This window comes from Penicillium riverlandense (genome assembly GCF_028828495.1).
Source record: "Penicillium riverlandense strain IBT 135883 chromosome Unknown utg000008l_segment0_segment0, whole genome shotgun sequence".
Classification (NCBI taxonomy): domain Eukaryota; kingdom Fungi; phylum Ascomycota; class Eurotiomycetes; order Eurotiales; family Aspergillaceae; genus Penicillium; species Penicillium riverlandense.
The window spans coordinates 2,684,666-2,708,180 of record NW_026643199.1 but is presented as its reverse complement, the minus strand read 5'-3'; the positions used below and the strand labels follow the sequence as shown (position 1 = coordinate 2,708,180).

The 23,515-nt window shown below is 53.0% G+C and overlaps 14 protein-coding genes across 14 annotated transcripts; 6 read left to right on the top strand and 8 right to left on the bottom strand.

The window, feature by feature from the left end:
- Positions 1-108: 108 nt before the first annotated feature.
- On the bottom strand, positions 109-1,587 carry N7474_010091 (uncharacterized protein; the record flags this gene model as incomplete). Its single annotated transcript, XM_057201501.1, has 2 exons — positions 109-1,130; positions 1,344-1,587. The coding sequence occupies 2 exons, from the start codon at positions 1,585-1,587 to the stop codon at positions 109-111; spliced, it is 1,266 nt and encodes a 421-aa protein (XP_057049488.1).
- Positions 1,588-2,279: 692 nt separating this feature from the next.
- On the bottom strand, positions 2,280-3,969 carry N7474_010090 (uncharacterized protein; the record flags this gene model as incomplete). Its single annotated transcript, XM_057201500.1, has 5 exons — positions 2,280-2,861; positions 2,939-3,324; positions 3,387-3,408; positions 3,464-3,538; positions 3,631-3,969. Coding segments are annotated over 5 exons (1,404 nt in total), but the record flags the coding sequence as incomplete, so codon positions are not given.
- Positions 3,970-4,539: 570 nt separating this feature from the next.
- On the bottom strand, positions 4,540-5,311 carry N7474_010089 (uncharacterized protein; the record flags this gene model as incomplete). Its single annotated transcript, XM_057201499.1, has 2 exons — positions 4,540-4,903; positions 4,980-5,311. 2 exons carry the CDS (start codon positions 5,309-5,311, stop codon positions 4,540-4,542), a joined length of 696 nt encoding a protein of 231 aa, XP_057049486.1.
- A 637-nt stretch (positions 5,312-5,948) lies between these two features.
- Positions 5,949-6,881, bottom strand: N7474_010088 (uncharacterized protein; the record flags this gene model as incomplete). The annotated part of the gene is made up of 3 exons (XM_057201498.1): positions 5,949-6,067; positions 6,159-6,268; positions 6,361-6,881. The coding sequence occupies 3 exons, from the start codon at positions 6,879-6,881 to the stop codon at positions 5,949-5,951; spliced, it is 750 nt and encodes a 249-aa protein (XP_057049485.1).
- Positions 6,882-7,857: 976 nt separating this feature from the next.
- On the bottom strand, positions 7,858-8,502 carry N7474_010087 (uncharacterized protein; the record flags this gene model as incomplete). The annotated part of the gene is made up of 1 exon (XM_057201497.1): positions 7,858-8,502. One exon carries the CDS (start codon positions 8,500-8,502, stop codon positions 7,858-7,860), a length of 645 nt encoding a protein of 214 aa, XP_057049484.1.
- Positions 8,503-9,151: 649 nt separating this feature from the next.
- Positions 9,152-10,240, top strand: N7474_010086 (tRNA(Thr) (cytosine(32)-N(3))-methyltransferase; the record flags this gene model as incomplete). Its single annotated transcript, XM_057201496.1, has 1 exon — positions 9,152-10,240. The coding sequence occupies one exon, from the start codon at positions 9,152-9,154 to the stop codon at positions 10,238-10,240; it is 1,089 nt and encodes a 362-aa protein (XP_057049483.1).
- Positions 10,241-11,150: 910 nt separating this feature from the next.
- N7474_010085 (hemolysin III family protein) lies at positions 11,151-12,701 on the bottom strand (the record flags this gene model as incomplete). Its single annotated transcript, XM_057201495.1, has 2 exons — positions 11,151-12,476; positions 12,531-12,701. 2 exons carry the CDS (start codon positions 12,699-12,701, stop codon positions 11,151-11,153), a joined length of 1,497 nt encoding a protein of 498 aa, XP_057049482.1.
- Positions 12,702-13,101: 400 nt separating this feature from the next.
- Positions 13,102-13,860, top strand: N7474_010084 (uncharacterized protein; the record flags this gene model as incomplete). The annotated part of the gene is made up of 3 exons (XM_057201494.1): positions 13,102-13,457; positions 13,513-13,756; positions 13,819-13,860. The coding sequence occupies 3 exons, from the start codon at positions 13,102-13,104 to the stop codon at positions 13,858-13,860; spliced, it is 642 nt and encodes a 213-aa protein (XP_057049481.1).
- Positions 13,861-14,181: 321 nt separating this feature from the next.
- On the top strand, positions 14,182-15,896 carry PIG-S (GPI-anchored transamidase GPI17; the record flags this gene model as incomplete). The annotated part of the gene is made up of 2 exons (XM_057201493.1): positions 14,182-14,421; positions 14,523-15,896. 2 exons carry the CDS (start codon positions 14,182-14,184, stop codon positions 15,894-15,896), a joined length of 1,614 nt encoding a protein of 537 aa, XP_057049480.1.
- A 163-nt stretch (positions 15,897-16,059) lies between these two features.
- N7474_010082 (uncharacterized protein) lies at positions 16,060-17,338 on the bottom strand (the record flags this gene model as incomplete). Its single annotated transcript, XM_057201492.1, has 2 exons — positions 16,060-16,562; positions 16,621-17,338. 2 exons carry the CDS (start codon positions 17,336-17,338, stop codon positions 16,060-16,062), a joined length of 1,221 nt encoding a protein of 406 aa, XP_057049479.1.
- A 471-nt stretch (positions 17,339-17,809) lies between these two features.
- sod4 (mitochondrial 37S ribosomal protein mS42) lies at positions 17,810-18,854 on the top strand (the record flags this gene model as incomplete). The annotated part of the gene is made up of 4 exons (XM_057201491.1): positions 17,810-17,878; positions 17,931-18,111; positions 18,162-18,286; positions 18,342-18,854. 4 exons carry the CDS (start codon positions 17,810-17,812, stop codon positions 18,852-18,854), a joined length of 888 nt encoding a protein of 295 aa, XP_057049478.1.
- Positions 18,855-19,226: 372 nt separating this feature from the next.
- N7474_010080 (ubiquinone-binding COQ10-like protein) lies at positions 19,227-19,991 on the bottom strand (the record flags this gene model as incomplete). The annotated part of the gene is made up of 1 exon (XM_057201490.1): positions 19,227-19,991. The coding sequence occupies one exon, from the start codon at positions 19,989-19,991 to the stop codon at positions 19,227-19,229; it is 765 nt and encodes a 254-aa protein (XP_057049477.1).
- Positions 19,992-20,409: 418 nt separating this feature from the next.
- Positions 20,410-20,790, top strand: N7474_010079 (DUF4387 domain-containing protein; the record flags this gene model as incomplete). Its single annotated transcript, XM_057201489.1, has 1 exon — positions 20,410-20,790. One exon carries the CDS (start codon positions 20,410-20,412, stop codon positions 20,788-20,790), a length of 381 nt encoding a protein of 126 aa, XP_057049476.1.
- Positions 20,791-21,374: 584 nt separating this feature from the next.
- Positions 21,375-23,242, top strand: N7474_010078 (fungal specific transcription factor domain-containing protein; the record flags this gene model as incomplete). The annotated part of the gene is made up of 5 exons (XM_057201488.1): positions 21,375-21,380; positions 21,441-21,547; positions 21,597-21,827; positions 21,876-22,310; positions 22,366-23,242. 5 exons carry the CDS (start codon positions 21,375-21,377, stop codon positions 23,240-23,242), a joined length of 1,656 nt encoding a protein of 551 aa, XP_057049475.1.
- Between the last annotated feature and the right edge of the window lie 273 nt (positions 23,243-23,515).

Here is a 23,515-nt window from a genome sequence, read left to right as displayed (position 1 = left end):
TCTGAGCCTTGAGTACTGTTCTCTCTAGCTAGCTCATAGTCCTCATCGTCACAAGAGATCGACAGTTGTCCGTACTTTTTCAGTGTCGAGCGCAACTCATCAGGTTTATTACTCCTCTGTAGTGGCGAACTCTATACCGAAACGTGGGTGCGCAAGGTCCCACAGCTCCTTACCCGGTGAATCATGCCACGCCGCGATCCACGGGAAGTGGCTTAGATGCTCCCTCACCTCCTTCCAGGTCTTGAGGTCGAGCGCTGCCGCCAGCGCCCGGACATGCCCGGCTGCAAACGATCCTGTGTCGCACCACTGCCCGCCTTCTGACGCCGAGAAGGCATAGAAGAAGACGAGCCAGAGACGCAGCAGTGGGTATCTTTCCGCTCGGGCAAGGCCGTTCCCCTCGTCGTAGTCATCGAGCCGTGCCCGGAGCAATTCGGACAGCAATCGGGAGTAGATCGATCGCATGCGACCTGTGCGATACAGGACGGTGGTCATAAAGGCGAGAAGGCCAAGCTGACACATGTCATCGAGCTGATGCGACGGCCGCGCGCCGCTGAGCGGGGCAAAGTCCACCAAACGCTGCGATATGGAGATTATTATGTCCTGGTAGTGATAGGGGTCAAGCTGCACCGCGTCCCTGGCATAATGACAGAGGGCCATGATATCGAGCGTGGTATGTTGCAAAGCTGCGCATGACTGGGACAGCGGGTACGGTAGAGGCTCGTTGCTGAGAGACGAGACGACGCGAAGGGTCGCCGGCGCATGCTGTGGGCCGAAGCGTGTCGGCGTGCCTGCCAGCAGGGCAAGCTCCATATCGGCACGGCGGATCTTGTTCATCAGCTCGCGGTTGCGCACTCGCAGTGCCTCCAGGCCGCCCGGCCGGAGCTCGAGAATGCGCTGCAGCCCGTCAAGATGGATGCAACTCTCGCGCACGGCACCTGAGAGGTTGGCGTAGATGACAAGCGAGATGACCACGGCGACACTGGGGTCCTGCGGGACGGCAGCGGTATTGAGGTCACGACGGAGCAGGCGCAAGGCCTGCGACAAGTGTCGCGTTACCTCGAGCGCCTCGTCGGGGTGGCCCCGAAAGACCGACACGTGAGCGCCTGTCATGGCGAGGCCGCAGTGGAACACTGAGGTCGTCAGCATGTACCAGTTAGATAATGCACAAGAGCATGCACTTCCCACATAGTCTTACAAGATCGGTCCAGAATCATATGCTCGAACCAAGAGCCGAGCTCTTTGGCTGGGCGGCAGAAGACGCGTGGGTAAATCTCCTCGCAGACAGCGTCGTGATCTTCAGGCAGTCGTCAAGGAGTGTCCGGACAAAGGAAGAGGTTGCTTACATTGATAGAACAGGTACCGCATCGCCGGTGTGAGGGGCGTGGGTAGCGCAAAATACGAGAACTCCGCTCCGGCGAATGGATTGTAAGGTGAGGGCATACGGATGACTTCCTGGCATTGTCGCTTCTTCCGACCTCTGGCCGGGATGATCCTCCCCAGGTTCTTCCCCATCATCGCATGGCTGCGGATCAGCCTGCGTGATTGTCCATCAAGAGGCGCGCTGTTATCAATGAAGCGGAACTCCATGGCTTACTCGGCATCGATGGGATTGTTCTGGAGGTGAGGGAGCCAACACCATCCGTACCATCCGCCGGCTTTGATAGGGGGCTGTCAAATAAAGTTAGGTGTGTGGCGATGTGCTCAGCCCCGCAAATGGCCAATTGCTTACCACGGTGTACTACCTCACGCAGCTAACGGGAAAGAACTGTAAGCTTATGACCAAAACGCAAAAGAGCCACATCCATATCTGTATCTACACATCCCCAATAACATGCCATATCACGGGCAGACATGTATTGAATTAGAGGCGAATCTTACTCGGGCCTAGAGCTGGCTGTGGCAGAGGTTGATATACATAGCTAAAAATCCGGTCACGATAATATATTTGTTCTAAAATTTAACGTACTCTATCACTCTTCATTAGTCAACCGTCTAGTGGATTTTAGTGTGAATCGTGTCTTCAAAGGCGCAATGCTACCACTGCAGAGACATGACACCATCGTATGACATATATACAATCGCTGTTTCCTTGCGAACCCACTAAATGTCTACGGACACTAATCCTGGCAGTCTACATATTCCAAATCGCTCTATCCAATGCTAGGATATATGTTCTCGCGAAGGTGAACCGCCTCTTATGAAATCAAAGAGATATTCGCTACAGAACCTCAAGGCAACGATGTGACTCTTGCACCCACATATTCCCGGCCGCGCTTCATTCAGTACGACCAGACCCTCGGCTCTCCCCTTACATCCTTGATCGCCTTGGCATTCATCCTGCCATACCAAAGGCGCAACCCGGTCGCCAGAACGGCGACAAAGTATGCGCATCCTGCGCACGTGAAGTTTCCCGTCGGGTAACCTTGAGCAGCCTCTCCCGGCTTCCAGATCCACTGCGCAATAATTTGCCCAATACCCGCGGAGGAATTGTGCAGCGCGAGGGCGAAGGGGATCGTCAGCAGGCTGGGAGTGTTGCAAGCCACCCAGTTGGTCATCGAAGGCGCGGCGGGGAATGCGCCAGCCGCTGCCAGACAGAGGCATCCGTATCGTTTAACATATGCATCCGGAGGCAGCAACCCGGCGACCAGCCATCCGGTCCCTCCTGCCAGCGATGCTCCTGTGATGTGCCAGCCTCGCATGTTGAGACGGTCTGCCGAGTAGGAGAGCGTGATGGCCACCACGAACCCCACAACCCATGGCGGCACGGTCATGAGTTGAGCCTGGATGGACTCGTATCCCAGGCCAGTGACGATAGTCGGAGTGAAGAATGTAAACGATCCTTGTTGCACCACGTTGGCAACCTGATGAAGGCCTTAGGTCAACACAACGTACGCCTCGAAAAGAATATGTGATAGGCAAGATAGATGAATATACTTACATATGCAATGTAATGTGTCATCATTCGTGGACTGAAGAATGTAGCCAGGATCTCCTTGCGACTCGCGTGGTTTGAAAGGTAGCCACCGCCTCGCTCCTTGAGTCTATCCTCGGCGAAGCGCTTGTCCGAGCCACTGAGCCACTTTGACCGAGCAGGGTAGTCCGGGAGGAAGAAGAAGACGGGCAGCGCTGAAACGACGGTGATAAGGCCCTCGATAATAAAGAGCCAGCGGAATCCTTGCAATCCAGATGCGCCGTTGACCCGCCCGATGCCGAATGCTATCGCTCCTCCAAACGCGCCGGCCAGGTTGCAGAAGGCTACAACCAGAGCGATTCGTACAGACCGCTCGTTGTGACGATACCAGATTGTGATGAGATAGCAAATACCTAATAGAAGAAGGACCGTGGTCAGCCATGCGTCGACGAGAGAATCACTTTTCAAGCCTCACCAGGAAAGAAACCGGCTTCAAACTGCAGTAAGAGTCAGCAGTCAAGACACGAGTAATGCTAGATGGGAACTGCTTACAACTCCAATCAGCAACCGCAGAGCCAGGACGCTGCCGTAATTCTTGACACCAGCAAATCCAAGCGTCACGATACCCTGTAGCACAAGTTAATGAGAAACGAGGGACTCAGGTCTAGCAGTTTGATCTCTTTCGAAACCACACATTCTAGTGGGCTCAATCAACATACCCAGCAGGTAAGTAGGGTGCCTAACCAGATCGATGGGCGCACATAATGTTTCATGACCCAATTGGAAGGCACCTCAAACACAGCATACGCTAAGGAGAAGAGCGTCAGGGTGATGGAGTAATCCATGGCGGTCATTCCCGTCCGCTGCAGCATATCATCGCCGGTTTCTTCGTTGAGAACTTTTGCATTGCCAATGTTACCTCGATCAAGAAAGTTTAAGAGATATATCCAGCAGCATAAGGGCAGGATTCTGATGTCTAGAAGTCGGTTCAGGCGCCGGTTTTCCTTCTCGTCTCGTAGATCCAACGACGAGCCGTCTGAGGCGGTCACATCCTGATTCTGTGGGATTTTAGCCGATTCCAAGGCGAGAAGTTAGCAAAAGAGACGGATTTTCACCTCGAGACAGTCATTCTCTAGATGCTGGGTTTGCTCTCCTTTCTCCATGTTTTCGACTACAAACTAGTTCCCGTTTGGTGTGCTCCTTGAAAGTGAAGGATGCCTTATGATGGGAATCTGTGCTTGGAGCTTGAGGATTGAGGGAAGAAGAATGGAGTCAGATCAAAAAGAGAGGGGGAAGGAACCAACTGAACACCATCATGAATCTGATCATCGTGTGGACCCCTTAGCAGGATGCTCTGTGATTCGGGGTTGTAATTGCCGGAGCTAGATATCTCCCCTGGCGTTGTTTGTGTACAACAAACTCCGGAATATCTCCAGGTTCTCCGCATTGGCTCCACATAGTGGGGTGCCCAGCAAACCTATTAGTGTCCTTCAACCCCGCCCTCTGCGGTGAATGTGTAGGAGAACCGGTATTGACGGATGGATGGACATTTACCCTGTCCCCGAGCAATTCGGCGATATCCCCGACCACTTCGTCACCTACCAATCAAAGTGATCAAATGTGGTCCATTACTCAGTAACCCTATGAACTCCCCCCCGATAATTAGAACACCAAATATCCTCACCCCTTAGCCTAACAGCCACCTTATGCAGATCGCTCATTTCCAATGCAACAATAGGAAAGAATTCCTCCAGAAGTGATTCAACCGCAACATTAAAATACCCCTTAAAATCCTGTCCAGCAATATCCTCCTCCTCATCAACCGGGGACATTGTCCCAGTAAAAGAAGCAACAGTGACAACAAACGGTATCCTAGAGCGTTCGCGGCGAGGCGCAGAGGACGGCAAAGGCGACTCAAGGAGGGATTCCAAAGCTGGTCGTGTAACAGCCAAGCAGACACTGTGATCCAAACCTCGAGACGGGGACATTTCCCTGTATCGTCTATTTCCCTCGATCTCAGTCTTTCATTCCAATAAAGCGGTAGTTTTGCCGAAAAAGAACAACTTACGCAGCTATCTCAGCAGGCTCCGCTCCATCCAAAGCCGGATCCTCAACCCACTGAAACCGAATAAGATCAATAGCTTTATCGACGCGCGGGTCACTTCCACGGAGTGGGGCAAGGAGATCATCCATGATCTCGTTCCAGCGCAGTCGGAACCGTTGCCATTGATCCTCATGTTCAGGGCCATACGCTGTCGCGCGGAAAATGACGAAGCCCCATTCTTCCCAGGGGAGATTGAATCGGAAGACTCTATTGAGGGTTTTGACGAAGGGGGCCATTAGGCATTGGACGGATCGCTCCTCTTCGGTCATATCGGTTGATTGTGGGTCTGTGGTCATTTTTTCTGTTGATAGAGGCAACAGAAAGTGGCGGTTTGAGGTGTTGAATCAAATATGGACTCTATATTCTGGCAGTAAGGCCAGATATGAAGTCGGGTTAAGGAGAGAAGATGTCTGAAGGCATTTTTACCCTTTTCGTCTGGGCTGATTTTGGCCTGAGGCCGTAATCCACTACCCAAGTGGCCACCCAACCCTAATCTATTTATTTCAAATTTATCTGTTTCAAACAAAACTAACTAGTATCTCTTTTCATTTAGTTCAGAATGCCACTAGGGCAAAAAGAGGTAGAGTTCTGCCAGAATCAGAACCCCGTGGGCAGTGCATCCATATTAGCCGTATTCTTCCTAGATTGAGGACGAAGACATGTTTATATATATTGTGAAATGACCTGGCTAGGCGACACTGCAATACCAAACCGTTCATGCGAGTTTCCTAATACCGCTCAAACGGTTTAATCCGTAACACACGCAGGCATGCTCTGCGCATGTATGTATAGTCACGAGGCGACTATACCACATTTGTATACCTCTTCAAGAATTCTGTGCTCATCGAGGACTACCCTCCTCGGAGTTATGTAGTTTAGGGTGAGCACAGCACAGGGTTTTCTGAGGAACACTGGGAATGGGGTATACCACAACTATTGGTTGAGGCTCTTTTCCTTTAGTCGGCCATGGCCAGCACCATCTGCTCTCTTCTCTCCCATCACAAGGATACCGGCCACCATGATTTTTGGGTTGTCGTGGGTCGCCGTGAGGGCTTCAGCGCCGTTAAGCAATGGTACCCAAGGGCCCGCCACGATTTTGGGTTGTATTTCTCATATTTTTGGTTTGGCTTTGGAGACCCCTACCCAAAATGTACGACGTGCTAGGATAATACTCGCGGAGGTGGCTCGCGGTAGGCGAACGTCTCATCTTCGTCTTATTCACGCCCTGAATGACTCCGACCTGTTCAGCATCGCTACGCACGTCAAGCCCACCACCACCTCATCCAGCTGTTCCCCATCCATCAACAGCACTCCGTCCCTCGCTCGCACATGAGGCCCCACAAACCGCGCAATCTCCGTCCTCTTTCCCTCGATGGCCCGATAGAGCTTGCACAGCTTCCGCCCGTCTAGGACATCCCAGAAGTACAGCACGCTGTCCTTGACGAACTCATCGGCCCGCGCCGTCGTGCCCGCCGGGCGCATCAGGATGTCGTGGCTGGAATGCGTCGACTCAGCGGGGAACTTGATCGTCCAGCGCCCAAGGGACAGGATCGGGCAAGAGAGTTCCGCAACGGTAGTCCCGGAGGCGCCGGTGGCGGTCCAGTGCGAGGAGAGACGTCTAGTGCGCGTGAGCTCGAGGGATGGCTTCGAGCCGGAAGCGCTAGACTTGGCTTTAGTTATTAGAGCGGCGATGGCGGCGTCGGAGCCGTCTAGCTGGTTCAACAGAATGTCGGTCACTTTGGTGATGGTGATAGTGAGAGTGAACTCGTTGCCTTCTTTGATGTAGACGGCTGAAGTGGCCTTTAAAGGGGCGCCTATATCGATAGGAAAGGAGGCGGCGGGGTCTCTCTTAGAGAAGAGCTTCATTGTGCGTTTTGTACGTCGGAGTCACTACATAGGTGTAGTAGGGATGGCGAAATTGTTAAATATGAATGGAGAGTGTAGAGGCGGTTCATGTACATGGCGAGTGATTAGCCCATTTTCGAGCGGATCAGTCCACCGTCTCGTCACTACGATATCGTGAGGCGGGGTCCGGAATTCTCTCAACCGGGCAATAGGCGAGTTCCTCCTATCTCCACCCACAGGCTCCAGTCGAACTGGTTATATAAACTGTAGAGTTTCGCGTCTTTCGTCGGGTTGGATTTGCAATTTGGGACAAGAAACGCATGCAAGCGCTGGGTCTGCTGTTCGAAGACGATGCTCCCTTCCGGCTGCCTCGGAGACTGAGGTCAGCTCCAGATCTGCATGTCCGATGGGAAAGTATCCCAGGAACAGATGATTTGGAAGAAATTGAGCGGCGAAGGAAAGATTTCTGGCCAGGCATCAGAATGATCAACGTTGAAGGCCGGCAGATGCCGCGTTGGTAGATGACCCGGAAGAGTCGGGCTCAGCGAGCTAATCAGGCTGCTCAAGGGCATGCTCAGTTCTACTCAGGGAGCGACGGGTGAATATAAAAATAAAAAGAGCAAGCCAGGAAATGCCAGACATTATCTGGTACATACGTATTCTCTATTATGGAAGCACCATGTAAATGCGGGCACGCAATTTCCACAGTGCCTATTCCGATATTTCGTCCTGAAATCTGCTTAAACCCCATTAGGTACCGTGAAGTTCGAAGGGAAAAGAAGGCAGCTTCGTATATGTGCTACGATTCCATCGAGTACATAGAAGTTGCATGGTCATCGCGTCATATGCGTGAAAGAGTCACAAAGAAATGGAAAAGAAGGGAATGCTGGATCGAAGATATTCCATGATAGACACCGGCCCGAGGATCGTTATTCGTGGGGGAGAGAGGGTGGCTGAAGGCGGCAAGAAGAGGGGGTGAAAGGAAGGGAAGGATGTTCTAACGGCTCTCCCAGGAAATTCGTCGGTGGCGCCGAAGAGACTGGTCATCCACCTCGGAACGAGCAAGACGACCGTGATGCACGCCAGCTACCCGAGCCAACGGCGGCGGGTTAATAGCCACCGCCATCGCAGACGACACGGACATGGAGCGCGAGCGAGTGAATACTGACGAATGACGCGGGGAGTACGGCGGCGGGGGCGTTTCTCGGGTTGCCGTCGAGGTATTCCCGTAGCTGCTCGGGAAAGAGATGGCAGAAGAGCCGTCAGAGGTAACCTCTTCGTCGTAGAGATTCCGGTTCTTTTCATCGGCAGAATACTCAGACGAAGAGACCGGCGGGTCACGCATGTGAGCCTCGAGGGTTTTCTCGTGAGCACTCATGGGCCGCGGCGTGTACTGCGGCAGCGGGACCACATTGGTATACCCGGAGTCAGCCGCGTGGGGCCCGCGCTCGGTGCCAACCTCGTTGTCGGCAGCGCGGCGGACAAAGTCGCCATGAGCGGAGAGGGTAAAGCGACCGGTTGGCACTCCGCTGCGGGTGTGTGTTGGGCCCTGGGAGACTTGCATCTCTGGGCGTGAAGAAGAAGAGGGGGAGGCTTTGTGGTTGCAGACGAAGCAACCGCAGAGGTTGGCGAGGAACGACATGATTGAGTGATTCAGAGGTGGAAAATAAAAGACGAATTTGACAATGTGTTGTGCCGTGTAACTATCCCGAAAAGAAGGCTAGAAGTGATTGACTTGTGGGCATGTCGCAGCAATCGATGATAGTAGATCTAAAATGGGCAGGATCACCCTCCCCCACTTGAAGTCAGTCGATAAACCCAGAACTGGGCATACGACGGTCAACGATGGACACAGGGCAGTTCAAAAAGGCATGTCGAACGGAGGAGGTGGAGGAGGAGGAAGAGAGTCAGAAAGGCCAGCGAGTGATTGAGGCTTAGTGAGGCAGCCGCAGGCATCCAGATTCTAGACTGGAGTGATTGGCCAGGTTTGTGATAAGATAAGCGGGATGATGATGCCTCAGGTGTGCAACGGATCGTCCGTCCACAAGGGAAATCCTCGCTAGACAGGAGAGAAGGCAAAAGAAAGAAATGTACACCGAAAGGGACTCAGCGGGCAAAATAAGGGGTGTCCCTGGCATCCTGCACTGCAGCTACACCCGTTCCTCCCTCCCTGTGTAGCCTCTCCGATCACATGACATGCTGATCTAATCAGGAACGGTCCGCGAATTTTATTTTTCTGGCCGAGAGTATGGAGTAGTGTCTCTTGAATAACCACCACTACCAACATCACCATGACGATGGATCCTACCGTCCGCGAGATTGTCGAAAATGCTCAGCCTCGGCATCTCCCCCCGCACCGCTCGCACGACCCCGCCAACAACCTCAAGCGCAGCGACCCCTTCATGTTCGGCTCGCGCTACCTCGAAGAAGGCGACAATGTCTTCGAGTTCAACGCATGGGACCACGTCGAGCCCGACGACGAATTCAAAGCCTACGCCGAGACCCAATTTGCCAAGCAGCGCGAAACACCGGTGTCGGAGTTCGACATGAAGCGATTCAACGGCGACCCCGCGAAATGGTGGGATTTGTTCTACAAAAACAACACGGCCAACTTCTTCAAGGACCGCAAGTGGCTGCGTCAGGAGTTCCCCGTGCTGGCGGATGTGACGCAGAAGGATGCGGGGCATCAGGTGGTTCTGGAGGTGGGCGCGGGCGCGGGCAATACTGCGTTCCCGTTGTTGGCGAATAACCAGAATGACCAGCTCATGGTGCATGCGTGCGACTTCTCCAAGTATGCGGTCAAGGTCATGCGCGAGAGTGAGCAGTACGACCCGACCCACATGGTCGCTGATGTCTGGGACGTGGCCGGCGAGCCCTCCGAGGAGAAGGGCGACTCGCTTCCGCCGGGTCTGACCGAGGAATCGGTCGACGTGGTGATTCTGATCTTCATTTTCTCCGCCTTAAACCCGGACCAATGGAACAAAGCCATGCGAAACATCTATCGCGTTCTGAAACCCGGCGGCCAGATCCTTTTCCGCGACTACGGCCGCGGAGACCTTGCGCAGGTGCGGTTTAAGAAGAATCGCTATATGGGCGAGAACTTTTATGCTCGTGGCGATGGCACGCGCGTGTACTTCTTTGATCAGGATCAGTTGGTTAAGATGTGGAGCCAGTGGACTCCTGAGAAGGGTCTACCCGATGATGATGCACCAAGCGCAGGAGACGGAGTGTTTGACGTCTTGCATATGGGTGCCGATCGACGACTAATTGTCAATCGGCAGAGCAAGCTGAAGATGTACCGCTGCTGGATGCAGGGGCATTTCCGGAAACATGGTGGTGACGCTGCTGTTGCTGTGAATACAACTGAGAAGGGCGAGTGAAGGGAGAAGGCGTCGATATCGGACAATGGCCTGGAGAAGCCAAGTTTGTCTCAGCTGTTGTCGGCATCTCCGGAGACACAGTCGACACAGCAATCCTTTCCGCCCAGCCGAATTCCATGGTATCCCACGCTCCGTCTCTTCGTCCGAGAAATGGAAATCTGCTCTCACGACTATAACCCGAGTCCAGTAGCTGAGGATACCTACGGACCACTGCTTCCTAGCAAAAGGAACTCACTTCATTGACTGACCAGTCGGAATCCGGCTGAAATGATAACATGGCTTTTTTGGTTGAACCAACCGCCCACGACAACCCGTGTTGCTGTCGCAGCAATTGCAGTGGGAGGTCTCGGACATGACGAACTGCACCATGACCTACATCTTGCATCCATGTGAACGACGCATGGCTTTACGATGATGAATGTACTTAAGTTACAACCACTGTGATAGAGATAGAGCATATATCTGCGAATCCAAGAACTCTTGACGTTTTTGCAAGTCTATGGAAAAGCAACGTAAGACCTCAATCCACCCAATCATAAAGACTAGGCAGGTTGGAGCAGAATCATAATAATCGAGGCTGGAACACGTCATGTCGATCCCCAAAAAGGGAAACGTAACCAGTGCAAGCAAAGTAGATAACAAGAAAATCCAAAAGATTTGCAAAGAAATAATTCGCCATCTAAGACGGAGGTCATGACTTCCCAGGATGCACTATCCTGGAAAGTAAGCAAGGTAATAAAAAGATAAACTTGAGATGTCAAAACAATCCAGAGAACGCCGTTCATGCAGATAATAATCACCAATTATGATGTCCAGATGTCTATGATGATGTGGAGCGAAAAAAGGACCTGACCGAGTCGGAAAAACATCGTGGTCTAGTAGGAATGTTGAATGCGAAAGGAAGAAAAGATCATGCCGTCAGATTAGGGCATTCGCCTTCGGCACGCTGGAAAGCGCCCGCGAACAGATCCTGCATAGCACAATAGTGGAACAGAATCCCGCCCAGCACGGCCATATGCCAGATATTGTGACTGCCGCCGAAGTAGTCGAACAGACCGGGCTTCCATCGCTCGGGTATCTTTGAAGCATACACGAGGGCGCCGACAAAGTAGACGAGGAGGCTCTTGAACACCGGGGCATAGAAGTACATGCACCACTCAAGCCCGCGGGTGGTGGAGAGTTGTGCAAGAGGCGCGAAGCCGGTCAGGGCGAGAGATACGTAGAAGAGCACACGAGCCCAGGCCATGTCGTGGCGGTTGAAGGTCGGGTGCCATGGCAGGATGATACCGCCGACGCCCAAGGACATGGTGAGCACGATGTAGGTCCAGCGCGAGTAGGGTTCACAATAGAACGCGGTGTACTCGATGGTGACGATGGAGGCGGCAACCAGCAAAGAAATGCCGGTATAGTCCACGCAAGCGAAGCGCTCCATCAGGGGCTGGGAGGAAATGCTGTTCATGGTGTGCCAGAGGGTACTGCAGAACAGGCACTTGCAGGCAGAGAAAAAGAAGACAGCGGCAATCAGCACATCGGTCTTGGTGCTCAGGTGGAAATTCGGATTGAGCGGGTAGAAATAGAAGGCGATCGACAGGACGATTACCAGACCGATGAGGTGGGACCAAATGTTGACCAGTTCATTCGAGAAGGAAAATGCCGACGAAAGGCATTCGACTTTCGATGATGTGAATCGATAGCCTCGGAGGATGTGCGGGTTCACTCGCCACGGGTCGGGCAGATCGGAGTAGGTGATTAGGCGGTTTTCCTGGGCCAATCGAACGGCCTGATCGATGCTCTCTCGCATGGCATCACGGGCACGACGAGCTCGTTCCATACCCTCATCCACCACTTCGCGGGCGTGGACGAGTTTCGAGTCCATAGCCTTCCAGCCATCGTCCAAAGTCCCGTAGATTCCGCGGTCGCGGACGGCGTGCGCCCGAGACTCCATTTCCGACAGGAAAGACTCCATCAGGCGCACTCCGGCCTGGGCCTTCTGCTCGAGGGTCTCTTTGGTGGCCAAAGCATCAATGTAGCGGTCCTCGAGCGTGTCCACGAACATCTTGGCTCGTTTCTTTCCGCTTCCCATCAATTCCCCCGAGGCCATAGAGCATTGGTCTCTCACGGCTTCTAGTGTGGCATATCCTCGCCGCAGGCTGGCGTCAATTTGAACCATATGAGATTTGCGGTACTGTTCGATCCATTGCATTCGGCGTTCCAATTCGGCCAGGAAGAGTTCGACCTAGAGCCGGAAAAATGAGTCGCCATGTTCAAGTGTTAGAGAAAGAGTGCTCACCCTAATAAAGACGGTATCGGCATCCTGGTAGTCGCAGGACAATTTCCGGGCGGCGTGAAAGGAGTGCCGGCGTCGACGCTCCCGCAGCAAGGCCGTCTCCTCGCTGGGGGTGGCCGTCGACGAGGCCGCGGTGGAGTGGGATTCCACAGTCATTGACGCTGCCAGAGCCATGGTGCCGACTGGGTGTTTCATTTGAGCAGCATCCGACCGTCAATGATAAGGAGGCAGTCCCAGTTGTTGGGAAAGAATATTGTTGAGGAGGGGGCCGGGGAGATCCGAGGAGGGGAGGAAAGAGGTCCCGATGAGCAGTTGAGTAGAAAAATATGTACAAGAGGAGGAGGGTATGCCCGATCTGAAGATAGTTAAGGAGCGACCGAGGGGCAATGAGAAGGGTGGTGGGGGAGTAAGTAGTGAATGTATGCAGTGACATTCAAAAGGAGAGAGAGTCAGCCCAACCAGCCGAGCACATGTTCATTCGGTGGCCGATCGCCGCCCATCTCCCCGTTTTCCCCTTCGCCACTTCGCTCATCGCTCAACCTGGACCCAGAACTAATCAGAATACACACTTGCCATGGCCGTGATTAGCGAGATCGTCACCGACGAGTCCCTGCTTCCCGTGCTCGCCACAAGTGCCGACACCCTCGCCCAGTGCCAGCACTTGCTCGCCCTCCTTGATCCGAATAATGCCGTTCCCGACGCCAACGCCCAAGCGGCCCTTCTAGCCGCTTCCAAGCAGCAGAAACTCCTGTTCGCGCGACTCGCCCAACTGCGCGGCCAGAACCGGGAGGCCATCTTTCGTGTGCGCGACACCAAGCAGGCGACTGCGGAGGCTCGCCAGGAGGTCGATCGGCTGCATCTCCAACTGCAAAACCTGTACTATGAACAAAAGCACCTGACGGGCGAGATCGCCGCCTGCGAGTCTTACGAGTAGGTCTCTGAACTGAAGCTCGACTTCGACTCTGTGCTAACAACTTTGCAACAGCCACAAGTACCGGTCCCTGCCCTTGATCCCCGTCGAGGAATTCTTAGAACTCCATCCGGAACATCGTGCCTTGAACGAGCACGAACTCATGATCGCTCGCATCAACCATGAGCACGCCGAACGTGAAAAACTCGAGCAGGCACGCCAGGAACTTCTCAAGCGCAAGCAGGCTCTGATCGCCGAGAACAAGAAGCGGAAAGATGACCTCGCGAGTCTGGACCAGGATCTTGAAAAGTTCATTGATGTACGCCCACCCCTCCTGAACGGGTTCCTGAATTCCATTGCTGATATCCCTGCGACATATAGGCGGCCAAGCCGATTCAGAAGATCTTCGAGAAGGAGTACTAGAATTATTGTCATCGTTGGTGAGAACAGGGAAGGGCCGTTAAGGGCCTTTGACCGCTACATTGGGTCGGCGTTTTGGTTAAGATACAGTCAAGATACCCGGAATTGTTCATGAATGAAATATTTTCAATTAGCTATGCCTTTGCAATTTAATCAATGTAGTCAATGTATGATTCAGTCGTAGTACGCTATACTAAGCCAAGTGCTATACTAAGATTTAGTGCCACCTCGTCTCTCCGCCTTCCGCACCTCCGCAACACCGCGACTCGCCCTTCCACACAGCTCTCTGCGGTGCCACAGTTAACTGCAAAGCATGCGGCGACCATGACTGATAAACATGGAGACCAGTCGTCTCCTCAAACACTGGCCACGCATGCCGACAAACCCAGCGTCGAGAAGGTCCCACCCCCCGAAACCCCGGAGGCCATCCAAACACGATTCCGTGTCATCGCGGCCTTCTGGGCTGTGATTATCTTTCTGGGGTTTCCGATATGGTGGAAGACGACCTCCATCTACCGAGCCCACCTCCCGATTCAGGAAATGGTGGATTGGGCCGAAGGCAAGGTACGGCTGCCGTGTCTTTTGGGGGAGGTCAATACTAATGTTTACAGGCCTGTCGTCCCGTCTTCCCTCTGGATATCCATCTCGCAACGCCAGGGCTGCAGTCTACAGAGGCCCAGCATCTCCTTCGTACGACGCAGCATACGCTCGACGATCTCAATGAATTTGCCGCCCATCACCTGCGCCTGAAGTTGGCGGATGATCACAATGGCGAGGAGGACGTGACGGAGGACAAGGCAGATACGGCATTGACCGTTCGTCTGCTGCCCCAGGAGGATATCACTGCGCCCAGGTCCGATCTCCACACGGACACAACGCAGCTCGATGTATTCTACCCTCCGAGCCAGATTCCCGCTCCGTCTTCCTCGAATCCACCTCTCTCAGCCTTTATTGCGGAGGAGCTACAGCGACTCTATAGTGAGGAGAAAGCTACCATTGCACACATTCTGTCGGGAAACACGGCTGGACTGGATTCCACATCGCCGCAGGTGGCTGAGAGCATCAGCAGACGGTTACGCCGGTCCATGAAGTACGCCGAGACCTACCACCTGTCATTCTCCTTGTTTACTCCCGGAGCGGAGCCATCTTCGTGGGACATTGAGGCTGCCGTGCATGAATATCTGTCACCTCTCCTCGAGGCATTCGCCCCCATCAGCAACTTCACGGTTGACACGCAGGTCCAACTATACGCGACATTCTCGCCGACTGCTCCGCTTCCCGAGTACGATGAGACGGAAGCCGCCTGGACGTTGAAGAAAGAAGACCTCAGCGCCTTTATCAACGCGGCTGAATGGCCGCTCAACCCCAGCATCGGCAATGGCCCTACGATCAACTTCATCCTCTACGTCCCTTCTCCGTCGCAGTCCCCGTTGATCGTCAAGGAAAACCGCGCCTCAAGTTGGATTATCCCGCAATGGGGCGGTGTCTTCCTCCTCAACCCGGGCCTGTCTCCAAAGAGCAAATCCAATCCCGCCCATCTCTCCCAAGAATCTCTCCGTCCGGCATTCATGACATTCTCACACCAACTTCTCACCCTCCTCGGCACCCCAAGTACCCCCGCCTCCCTCCCTCTTCGCCTCCAAACGCTTATCCGCATGCGCGCTGCGGCGCTCCTCCTATCTGCTTCATCAACTATGGGCTCCCTCGCCCGTCTCACGGAATCTCTACCTTCAATCCCAATCCCCGCCACCGTGGCCGCGTCTGTCTCCACAACATTGTCCCATCTCGCCACGACTTGCTCCAATCTACGAGGCGGTCGTTTCGCCGCTGCGCTGGCCAGCGCGCGGGTCGCGGAGACGGAGGCTGAGCGCAGCTTCTTTGAGAAGAGTATGGTGGGCCAGGTGTATTTCCCGGACGAGCACAAGGTCGCCGTTTACCTGCCGCTTCTGGGACCGATTGGCGTGCCCTTGGTGGTTGGGCTGATCAAGGAGTTGAAGAGGATTGTGGCTAGTAGGAAGGCGAGAAGACAGGCCGCGTAGTGGGTAGTGAGGAGTTGTATTTTTAGAATTAATTGAATGACGTATTTTTTGATTAAGGATGAGTAAATTAGGTATCTCAATATCAAATTAGAAAAGAACCCGCAATCTACAAAATAACAAAAGGGGGTGAAAGCATGTTGATACAACCACCTATCCGAATCCATCAACCTTTCTCCGAGATATTCCCTCCACCTCCATTCTTCCCCCCAAACCCAACAACCTGCATCAAGTCCGTGAATGTAGTATCTGGCCGAGCAATAGCCCCCGGATATGGCTCCGGACCCAAGAACTTCGAAGACTGTGCAAACGCCCCCGGCGGCGAAAATACCCGTATACTCTCTGTACTAGACGCACGCTGTCTCGGCGGAGTAGTGGGATACGGCACCGGCAGGGGAGGAACGTCTTTCTCATAGGTGGGATTGCCAGAGAAAAGACTGCGGACGCGAGTCCCCGTTCTGGAAAGCATAGATCTGGCGCCCGTCGAGGCTCTTTTTGCTTCTGCGGGACGCAAGAGGAAGTCTGTGCGGTAGGACCCATCCTCTGAGGCGATAGGACGGGATATTCCAATTAGGGCTCCCTTCGAAGAACGCTGGGACCACTGGGGTCCTGTGTGTTTGGATTCTTGGATGAGCGGTTCGTTGCGGCGTGCGCGATGGCGGACACAGGCTGTTATTAAAAGGGTGAGGATTGTGCCAAAAATGGCACCGGGGAAGAAGCCTGCTACCACTGCTTTGCTGGGGAAGGAAGGGCAGGATCTGGTGAGGGAGCAGGTTTGCTGGCTGTCTGCAGCTGAAGCTGCTTTGGAGGAGGTCATGGTTGTGGTTGTTGAGGGGGATTGGACGGGGGTAAATGTCAGTGCTGGGGTTGTCGAAGTTGCTTGCGTGGAAGTGGTCGTTGATGATGAGTCTGACTCGGTTGTTGTATGACTGGTAGTCGTTGAGGTGGTAGTCGTTGTGGTCGTCGTTGAGGTGGTGGTCGTTGTATCCGGCAAGACAGCAGTCGCCGTTGATGCCGCACTCTTGTCCATTTTGCAGGTGTTTCCGTCTTGACAGGTGTAACCAAAGGGACAGCAGTCGCCGCCGCATGTGGGAAGTGTACCGTTCAACCGGGTGGTCTTGACGGCGCTCTCGGGGATGCAGCGCTGCATCCTGCTGGGAGACATCGCAAGTAACCGGCGAGATAAATTCGCAGTCCGAGCCAGTAGGGCAGCAGATGGCTGAGCTTGCATCATTCAGACTGATGCAGGTGGATTTTGATGGGCAGCAGAAATCGGCCGGGAGTTTCGTGCTGCCGCACCGCTTGTATGAGATTGGGCAGGAATCTGAGCTTCGGGGGGAAAGATCCAAGGCATAGCTGGGTTTAATTGCTGTGATTATAAGAGTCAACAGCAGTAGAAATGACGGCTGTCGGGCAATGATGCCTGGCATAGTCGATCTCGCCATGCTGGCGGTCGTAGCCCTGGCGAAGAAGAGTGTTTTTTTTCCTGACTGATTGAGTAGAGAGAGAAAAAATGCAATTTCCAAATGGATTCAACAGATTGCCAGCAGGCAGGAATGTAGACAGCCAACAGAGAGATGCACTGAATATCAGGTGAAACAGATGAGAGAAGAGAAAGAAGAAGAACAAAGGAGACATTGTCCATCCATTTGCCTTTGTCGCTGAATCTCTTTGCACGCGCCGACCTCCAAGAATAGCTGGAGAATGTTTCAGAATAACCCACCTGATCGGAGACATGGCTGCTATTATTATTGTGTCCGACCAAGGTGTCGGCGCTTAAGTTGTTGCAACCACGATCGCTGAAGTAGATACGCGCGATGTGATTGGCTGGGTTATGTAAGCCACGCCAGTCCTCATCGAATTTCTGCGCGGACAAGCTGTTGCAACTCACTCGACCAAAAACCCCCCGGATCGCCATGTTCAGCCGCCTCGCTAGGCCGCAGAGCGCTTTGCGCGCGGTCTCCTCATTCTCTCCACTCTCGCAGGTCGGTTCAATTGCTATGCCGTGCTGACTCCCTGCTAACCCTGACGGCGTAGACACCCTCCTCCGCTCTCCCTCGCCTTCAGTCCCGGAGCATCCATCGCCTACCCCAATTGCAACATGACGCGTACTACAAAGAGAATGGTGTTCCGGAATTCATGTCTCCCGATGCATTTGACTTTGCCTGGACCCAGTACCAAACATTCCTGATCCAGAAGCTCAACGGGTTGACGCAAGGTGCGCAAGACCGAGATCCCGGAAAAGAAACCAATGTTAATGAGGAATAGACACTGTCGATGCGGATGCGAAACCCGGAGAATTGCTGGTCAAGTACTCGCGGCGTCCGGAGATGGCGTCCCTGTTTAACTACGCTTCAATGGCACACAACAACCACTTCTTCTTCAACTGCCTGGTCAGTACCCGACACAATGGAAATGGCTGCATATTCTAACTGTGTATTTAAATAGTCCCCCACCCCCACCCGGATCCCTACGGCCTTCGCTGCCACCATCACCGAAACCTGCTCGTCCGTTGAGTCCCTGAAGCTGGATTTCCTGGCAACCGCCAACGCGATGTTCGGCCCGGGCTTCGTGTGGCTCGCCAAGAACCTGGACAGCCAGGGCCTGATGCACATCTTCTGCACGTACAACGCCGGATCGCCGTACCCGGCCGCGCACTCGCGGCAGCAGCCCGTCGACATGAACACGCACTCGCCGGACGCCCCGCTGGGCAACCAGTTCGCAGGATCGATGGGCGCGCATGCGCCAGGCCAGAAGACAATGGCCCCCGGCGCACTGGATGTACAGCCCATTCTCTGCGTCAACACGTGGGAGCACGCGTGGATGATGGACTATGGCATTGCGGGCAAGGAAGAGTACCTGGAGCGGTGGTGGGATCGGATCAACTGGGATGTGGTGTTTGACAACTACAACGCCGTGGGCCAAAAGGCACAGCAGAAGGATTTTAGACTGAGGGCTTGATTGAGATCGTGAACGGATGCCGAAAGACTGTACAATATATACCTAACAGGATGGTTCGAAAACAGCTCTACCACTTACATAGACTCTTTTCCAACCCTGATTATTATCAATACTTTTGAGGCACGATCATGTAGATTGATTGAGCTTCTTCCAACATCTCACATTTTCTGACCAAAAGGAAAAGCGGCATAAGTTGAATCAGTCAGACCAAGCTCCGATCACCTAGGTGTATGCAGCTCAGCCTCATTAGCTTGTGTAATAATATAATGCAGCAGTTGATTCTAGACTAAACTGTAGTATACATAGATCGACTCTATTATAGTCACCTTATATCCATCCCAAAACTCCAAGCGATATGATACACAACCGCCATCATCGTCCTCTCCCCTCCACCTCCCGAATGCGCTTCTCAAACGCCTCAATCATAACAGTAGCCATCTGCCCCTCAACAGTACTCATAACGGTAGCATGCAACTGATTCTGGAATTCAAATCGCACCTCGAGTCGGACTTTCGTCTGCGGCGTTCCTCGCCCCTCTTGCGGGCTTGGTTCCAATTCCCAACGCGTCGAAAGGTACTTAAAGACACCCTCCGTAGCACCGGGGAAAAAGCTTGCACTTTTTTGATCCGAGTATTTTGCCCCGCTGCGCGCCTCGACCACCCACATCTGCGCATCACAGTCCACGCATGATGTGAAGGTCTCGCTGAGAGGGCCGTATCCCACTGTCAGAAACGCCTGCGTTGGCAAGTTTGTCACAGGATCGCGGGCTGTCACCGTGGAGGCTGTGAGGAACGGGAGGAATTGCGAGTAGGATTCCACGGCGGAGATGACGCTGAAGAGAAGCTCCGGTGGGTAGGGGAGCGTGCGGGCGGCGGTTAGGATGCGGCCGTTGTTATTGTCACCATTGCCGTTGCCATTGGAAGAAGATGAAGGTAGGAAGGAGGAGAGGGAGGGTAGGTGGAAGGCTCGGAGGTTGGTCTGATTTGTTGTCTGGAAAGGTCGTCGCAGCCGTGGTGTTTGGCTTGCTATTGGTCGTGTCTGCTGGCATTGGCAGAGGGAAGGTAGTCGGAGCGCATTTTGGCGTAGGTGAAATGGTGCACTCGCACGACCGAGTCGTACGTAGCGGAGGGTTCGCATTGGGGAGGGAGATGAAGAAGCGAAGATCCTCCGCCGGGCGAAATCTATATCCCATCACGTGACGCTACGTCGCTCATTATGTTTATTTTCTTATGACAGGCATGATAATTATCATTTCAAAAAGAAGAACTCCTACGAGCAGTTAGACTAGAAATCCGGACCCCGCACAGGTCTACGGGCGGGGAGAATCGCCAGGGCTGCCGACTTTCGCTTTTATGCGGAGACAATATCTATAAGTGTCTGCTTCAAGCTTGAATTCTCCCAATTCAGCTACCATCTGCTGAAAGATGTGCATCCAATCGAGCTTTTCCTTATTACCTCGCATACTGTCGTGGGCAAAGGAACATTTAAATTGGCTGCAAATAGCCCCGCAAAAGAATCATCACGGGCACGAGACACTCGCGAAGCATTGGAAAGAATGTGTGTAAACAACACTACTCGATCACCGTTTCTAAAGCTTGATCCTCCAGAAGGGCATTGTTACCTGGGGGTTATAGCTTCAGTGATCCAAACCAAGAATGCCGGCTCATACGAACTCAAGATCGATGTGATGTTTGACAACCTCGATACTTTCAACGAAGTCAAGGCGAGCGGTGTCCTCTCACCTAGAACAATCAAAAACATCTATAAAATTCCCGACGAGGATCTAATCGCCTGTCTTTTCTGGGGCCCGGCGATGTCGTTCAAGGCAACTATCAAGAGACCTGTGGTGTCTGGCTCTGTCGGAGACCTGGGTCTTCATGGGTCTCAGCAGCATGTTCCGCTAATATTTGTCCAGCTTCCATTGTCGAGAGAGTAAGGGCTGTTCACATTTCCTAGCATTTCCGTAGACAACCTGCCACAGTCGTCTTGCCTGATCCTTGGCTGCCAGACACTCCGACCAGAACTCGATCACTAGGAACTTTGGTGCTACATGGAACTACTAAATTGTCAATATACGAATTCTCTCTTCTTGATCTTTTCTGACGTGGGCGCTTACCTTGAAATTTGCGTGCCAATCGGTCAACATATCGGGGTCTTAGATTGTAGTCCCGTATGTGTTTAGCACAAGAGGAAATCTGCTAGAGACGACAAACTTATTGATATATGTATATATGTATTGAGAGGATAAACAATAGCCCTCAGCCACCGAAATGAATTAACAACCGGTGGAACAAGTCGGTTAGGGTTGTATAGAACAAGCGTCTTTGTCTCCACATTTTCCGCCCCACAATCATTCGAGAGCGAATTTCGGCGCTGATTGCGATCTCGCCACCTCCATCTCCAGCGACCACATCCTACACCGCAACAGTGCGGTGTGTACATTCTGCCTGGCTTCTATTTATCTATGGGTTGGCGATGGTGAAACAACGGACTCTGGCAGCATGTGTGCACTGCCGACAAATGAAGGTGAGATCCCCTTTCTTGCTCCGACAGAGAAACCACAGAATAACATTTGAGCCCTACTAGCTGGGATGCAACGCAGCCCAATCATTCCCTGCGCCTTGTTCCCGCTGCGTCCGGAAGAATCTGACCTGCTCTGTGGATCCGTCCTACAAGCGAGTTCCTAAACGGGGGTATGTCTGGCGCTCTTTCCTAGATTTCTCGTCTAATCGATATCCCTAGTCGGCTCGAAGCTGTAGAAAAAGAGCTGAAAGACATTAAAAGTCGCTTTCTATCTCAACAACAGACTACTTCTACCGTCAACAATGAGTTTCCTAGTCGTGCAGAGAGCAATGACCCCTTACCCTCTCGATCTCCATCCCCACAAGAGGCCATCCCTGCTCCGCTTCTTACTAACAAAGTCCTGGGCGAAGTAATACTAAACCCGGAATCCATCACATCGATTCTCGAATGGTGAGCACATATCACTCATTATATATTCTCTTGCTTACAATTCATCAGTTACTACCAAAACTACCACCCTTACTTCCCCATCCTCCCTAAACAAGAAAAGCTCGTCCAAAGCTACGACCAAGACCCAATACTCTTCTGGGTGGTCATATCCATCGGGTCCCGAAACACTTCCCAATATGAGTACATGCAAGACACGCTGCATGGAGAAATCAAGTCTCTGATTTCAAACGCCCACACACCAGCGAAACAATCTCTCCAATTGATCCAGGCACTGCTACTGCTCTGCTACTGGCCGTTTCCCTTTGGAGCTACAGCAAACGATCCCTCCTGGTCGTACTCTGCTCTCTCCATCAGCTGTGCCTATACGAAAGGCGTCCATCGAGCCGAACACCTGTCTGATTTTGAGTACGACGCAACGCCAACGTCCGAGATGATCGTTGAGCGGAAGAGGACTTGGATTGCGTGTTTTATTGTGAATCAAAGGTATGCCACTGACATCTATATCTTGGAGATGCACAATTAGCTAACCACCATACAGGCTAAGCTCCTTAAACGGCTTCCCACCGCTAGTAACCCCAGACCACACCATCCAGTCCGCAGTCTCACTCCAACCAACCTGGCTCTCAACTCCACTCGCCCAGCAGCTCTACATATCATACCAAAGCTTCAAAATCACCTCCGCCCTGGGGAACAGCGAGACCCAAAGCTCGGGACTTCTCCCACACCCAACGAGTCTAATCCGACTCTTCGACTCCGATCTACGCGGCCCAGAACCCCAGTACACAGCAAGTACGGACGCAAATGCATCAAGTGCGTGGCAAAGAAGCGAAACGATCTACCTCCTCGCCACGAAACTGCAACTCTATTCCTTCGCCCTGAATCTGGATTCCCCAGCCTCGACGTCAACCCCCGAAACTGAAACCCTCGCCCGAAGCCACACAGCCGCAATATCCCTCCTTCAACACGCGCTCCAACTCTCACCGCAAATAACATACTGTCCCTTTCACACGATCCGCTACATCACCTACGCCATCTTCGTGCTCTTCAAATTAATTGCCTGCACCGCACCCGAAGAAGTCACCGACGAAACGACCTCGCGGAATCTAATAGCGCGCACGTGGGACCTATTCCGGCACGCCTCGCACGATACGACGGATCATGTGTCGCGGATGTGTGATATCATCCAGTATCTCAGCACGACACGGTGGTATGACGAGGAATCACCCAAGGTGCGGGTTCTCTCGAGAGGAACGGCGAATCTAGTTGTTGAGATGATATGGCGGGCTCGGAGGAGGTTCAGTCTTAGTGTGCGGCAGCAGAAACCGAAGGATTATACATTGACTGCTGCGGAGGAAAAGACGTGGGCTGATATGCAGAGCTTGTTTATGTCTTTTGTGGAGGAGGGGTGGGGGTGATCTGTAAATCCTTTTATAAAAGAGGCAAGAACGAGGTTTGGTATTATGGTTTCAGATTCACAAACTATTCAAATAATCCCGCTCAGATAGATCGAGTCTTCAAACTCCATCCTGTATCCCGAGTATGTACAACGCAAAATACCGCTAAACGAATAATTAAGTACAGCGCAAGCAAGCATCTCCCGTCCTGTATGTGATAAATACCAGTCAATGATAAAGCGGGTACATAATAACGAATGGAGAATTTTCACATCATCGGCGGCTGCTGCGGCT